The sequence below is a fragment of the Pan paniscus genome, chromosome 2 (genome assembly GCF_029289425.2).
Source record: "Pan paniscus chromosome 2, NHGRI_mPanPan1-v2.0_pri, whole genome shotgun sequence".
Taxonomy (NCBI): Eukaryota; Metazoa; Chordata; class Mammalia; order Primates; family Hominidae; genus Pan; species Pan paniscus.
In genome coordinates this window covers 95998092-96002818 of record NC_085926.1, presented here as the reverse complement: position 1 = coordinate 96002818, position 4727 = coordinate 95998092, and the positions used below count along the sequence as shown (strand labels likewise).

Below are 4727 nucleotides of genomic sequence, written 5' to 3'. Positions count from 1 at the left end.
TGTGGGAGGCCGAGGCAGCAGGATTACCTGAGGTCAGGAGTTCAAGACCAGCCTGGCCAGTGTGGTGAAATCCTGTCTCTATTAAAAACACAAAAATTAGCCCGCCTGGTGGCATATGCCTGTAATTCTAGCTACTCAGTAGGCTGAGGCGGGAGAATAGCTTGAACCTGAGAGGCAGAGGTTACAGTGAGTCGAGACTGCACCACTGCACTCCAGCCTGGACAACAGAGACTCTGTCTCAAACAAAAAAAAAAAAAAAAAAAGGAAGTAAATTGGTGGCTGACACCAAGAGAACCTGATCTCACCTTTAAAAGAATCTACCAGCTCAATTTTACACCAATATCCATACATATTTGACCTGTTTCTTATCCTTGTCTTCTGCCTCTTGGAGTATAGCAATGCAATCTCTACGCAAATTTTTTTATCATGCTTATAATTGCAAACAAAATATTCCTGTAAATAGAGTATAGAAGATCTGTACTGTTTGAGAAGGCTATATCCAGAGATATTTTCTAAACTGCATGTTATTGAATGCAATTGTATTATATAATGCCTTATACTAAAGCTAGTATATCGACTTTAGATATGGAAAGTTTTAAATTTTGATGGTCCGTTGTTCAAGACAAGCTTTTAAAAATTTTTGTCATTAAGATATACCAGAAATTAAAAATTAAAAAATACACCATTTTTTAACTCTTAATTTTTATTACTATTTCTCACTTTTATTTCTAGAACACTTTTTCTGCAAGACTCTGAGTTTTTATCATTTTATTCTTGTATGGTAGGGTATCACAGAGCCTAGCGCAGTAAACTAGGTTTGTGAACTAAATGGCTCTTATATAACAGTTTCAATTATTGTCGGTTATTCAATGGAATTTAGGTGTAGGGTCCCTGGAAAATAATAAATTTTCAAGATTAAATGTTCGGAAAACAAGGAAGTAAAATGTTTTTAAGGAAATCAACCATGGATGATGTAAAGACACTTCAACTGGACCCAAATCCAAGTAAACATTGTACAAAGCTGGGTTTCTTCACGTAGTGCTCAGTGACAACCCTGACCACTAGCCCTCTGATGAAATGGCAGAGCCATGGCTAACCACAAGACTTGTTGACTTGTTTATGCAAAGGGTGAAAAAATAAATGATTTGACATTTCCCTTTGGAACTGTTTACTTCCTTATAACTCTTCTCAATGCATGCATGACTTCTTTATTTCTCAAGCTGTAAATAAATGGGTTTAGCAGGGGAATTATAATCGTGTAAAACAGAGAATACACTTTGTCTGGGTCTTCAGCTAAGCCAGATGCAGGACGCACATACATGAAGATCAGAGTTCCGTAGTACAATGAGACAGAAAGCAGATGGGCGCTGCATGTGGAGAAGGCTTTGCTTCTGCCCTTTTCAGACTTTTTTTTCAGAATATCAAAGAGCACACGAGTATAAGAGATTATGATCGTCATTAAAGTGGGTATTTGTATAAAAGCACCAAAAATAAATATCATTAGTGCGTTAATAGATGGACCATTGCATGAAATTTTGAACAGTTGTAAAATTTCACAGTAGAAATAATGTATTATGTTAAACCTGCAGAAAGTTAGTCGCAATAGTAAACTCACATGAACCAGAGGATGCAGGAAACCAATTACATATGAAATGCTTAGCAACTGAGCGCTGAGTTTGTTGGACATCATCACTGGATAAAGCAAGGGATTACATATGGCTACATAGCGGTCATAGGCCATCATCACCAGGAGGAAGCATTCTGTAGTTGCACTGGAAGCAAAAAAGTAAAACTGGGTGATGCACTCAGCTAGGGATATCATTGCAGTCTTGTCTAAGAAATTGACCAGCATCCTAGGGGTTATAGAGGTTGAAGTACAAGCATCTGAAAAGGCTAAACCACCAAGGAATAAGTACATGGGCATATGAAGATGGGGGTCCTTCCAAATTAGAACTATCAGTCCAAGGTTGCCCACCATGGTGATGAGATAGACCACCAAAAACACAACAAAGAAGAGGACGTGCAGCCATGGTCGATCTGTAAGTCCTGTGAGAACAAACTCTGTCACAAGAGTCTTATTTCCCTCTGATATATCCATACTCGTCACTGTAATAAGAAAACATGTTACAAAGACAATCACTAAAGATAACACAAAGCGGTGGCATTTTATTATATTTATACCTTTGAGTTTCCCATTTAATTAACAGTTTTTAAAGTCTAACTTACATCCATTAGTAAAATCTGTTTATAAAGTGTGTGTTTAGGTATGTGACACTAAAATTGGAAAATACTGAAATGAATGCATATATTTGAGGTGTAGGGGAGGCAAAATTTTGCCTCTACTCTCTCAGTTGGCCTGAGAATCAGATGGACATAAGCCAGATTCAGAAGAGAAAAGCATACAAATGTATAAAAGTTTTACATAACATAAAAGTCCTTATAAGTAAATGAAGACCTGAACATGTGGCAAAACCTAAAGGCTTTCATACTAGGTTGAACAAAGAGAAGCAATTGTGGAAAAGCAGCTAAATTATGTAGGGAGGTAAAAGGAAGATTAGAATTATTTTAACAAGCGTTGTTTGTATAGAATTCTCTTGGATAGAATTCATTAAAAAATGAAAATAATGTTTCATTTCTTCTGGTACAGGGAGGGCATCTTTTACATGGGAGTTTTTAACCACTTGTTTTGAGGAAGACTTAGAGGTGAAATTAGAATGCCCTTCTTCCATCTGCTGTTTCTTTATGTACCTTTAGCTCAAAATAATCCATCTGCCAAAGTGGCATATTTTGGTGTGGCATATTCTACCACCCTCCAGAGGCAATAAAACCATGTGGAAGACCATTGCAATGGAAAAAGATGCAAATCCAAAACCATTGCATGAGAAAGAGAATTAGGCTAATCATTGAATATAGGCATAGCTACCTAATTTTTATGGCATGACAAAAGAATTCATAAAAAATGGGAAAGGACAAAACATGTTGGAAAAATATCTGTAACAAATTTGCATTAATACTTATAAAAATATATACACAACACATATACTCTCTTACAACTTGGCAGGAACAAGTAGACAACCTAATGAAAAAAATGGGTGAAAAATATGAACAGATATGTTTACCATGATTAATAAATATGTAAAAAAAAAACCGATAAATATATGAAACAATGTTCAACCTCCTTAATAATTAAGGATATTTTTTAAATTGTCGCATCATTTTCATTTGTCAAATAAACAAAAAAGTAAAATGAGAAATAATATCTACTGATGATAGAAAGTTGAAAAAGAGTTGCAATCTAAAATAACTGACATAAATGTTAACTGCCTTTCAAAGCTGACATCTATCAAAATTAGTAATTTATATATCTTTGATCTAACAATCTCACTTCTGGATATATATTCTAGAAATATTGTCACCCAGATACAAACGTAAAACACAAGGATACCTAATAAAGCATTGTTCATGAAGACAAAGCCAGGAAACAAAAAGAATACTCATCAATTATAGAATGACTGAATAAATTATGGTACAGTCTGACTGTGGAATAGTCTTCAGATATAAAGAAAATGGATTTGAGCTGTACCTGTTAAAAATCAGAGCATTTTCTCAATGCATTATTAAGTAAAAAAATCAAAATAGAAAGAAATGTAAATTACATAGTTCCATTTATATTATTTTTAATTTTTTGCGTATAAATATAAATATGATATGAACATAGATAAAGATTAATTTTTTTCTATAACTTATAAACTATCTTTGAAAGAATTTCCAGCATAGAGCTTCCCAAATGTTTTGAGGTAAATGTGTACAAAATGATGATTACCTGCATGTTAATAGAAATAAGAATAATAAAATGCTATTTTTACCTTTAGTAAGGAATATTTGGCATTGATAGTTCTAATGTAAAATTAGTAATAAATAACCTGTAAATTTTTCTTAGAAAATATCTATTAATGATCTTTTATGTTTCATGATAATTTGCATTTAAATATTTGGTAATAGACAACTATTGAGAGCAGGAATGATTTTTTGAAATAGTCAAAAATATCTGGAAATTATGTAAGATAGATCCATGTATAGTTGTTTTCATAGTTTTTTTATACACTTTCAACACTTTTCTTATTAAATTTTACTCATAAGGGCTTCATAGGTTCTATTGCTATTATGAATATAGTATCTGATATTTTCATGAAGTAATAAGATTGATTTTCTTCTATGACTTGGTTATAAACTATCTCTGAAAAAATACCCAGAGTAGAATTTCCCAAATGTTTTGAAATGACCATATAATCTCCTTTGTTCCTTGAAAGAGAAACAAAGATATATTTAACACAAAAATTGAGTTTAAATAAATTATAACATTCATTGAAGAAAACAATTTCATAATTTCATAGCCATATTTATAATAAATAGAAATGTAATACCAGAATGAATCAGAAGAATTTAGTTTATTTAAACAGTAGGAACAATGATAAGTTTTTATTCTCCATCTTCACTAAGCTGAACAAAAGGATTAATAAGTTTAAAAAACTAAACACCCATAAGGATCCCTGTTATAATACACCAAACCTAACAGTTTCACTGGAGTATATTTGCTGAAAATAGGTTATATTAAGGAAATATAATTTTCTTCCCAAAGTGGAGATTTTGTCCTAAATAAAATGGCTTCACTTTCTTTGCAATCCAAGTCACCAAATAATAGATATTTCTAGTCTCATTTCATGAAT

General features: G+C 32.6%; 1 protein-coding gene across 1 annotated transcript; it reads right to left on the bottom strand.

Moving 5' to 3' along the window:
* Positions 1-1168: 1168 nt before the first annotated feature.
* On the bottom strand, positions 1169-2098 carry LOC100971251 (olfactory receptor 5AC2). Its single transcript, XM_003821889.3, has one exon. It carries the CDS (start codon positions 2096-2098, stop codon positions 1169-1171), a length of 930 nt encoding a protein of 309 aa, XP_003821937.2.
* Positions 2099-4727: the final 2629 nt, after the last annotated feature.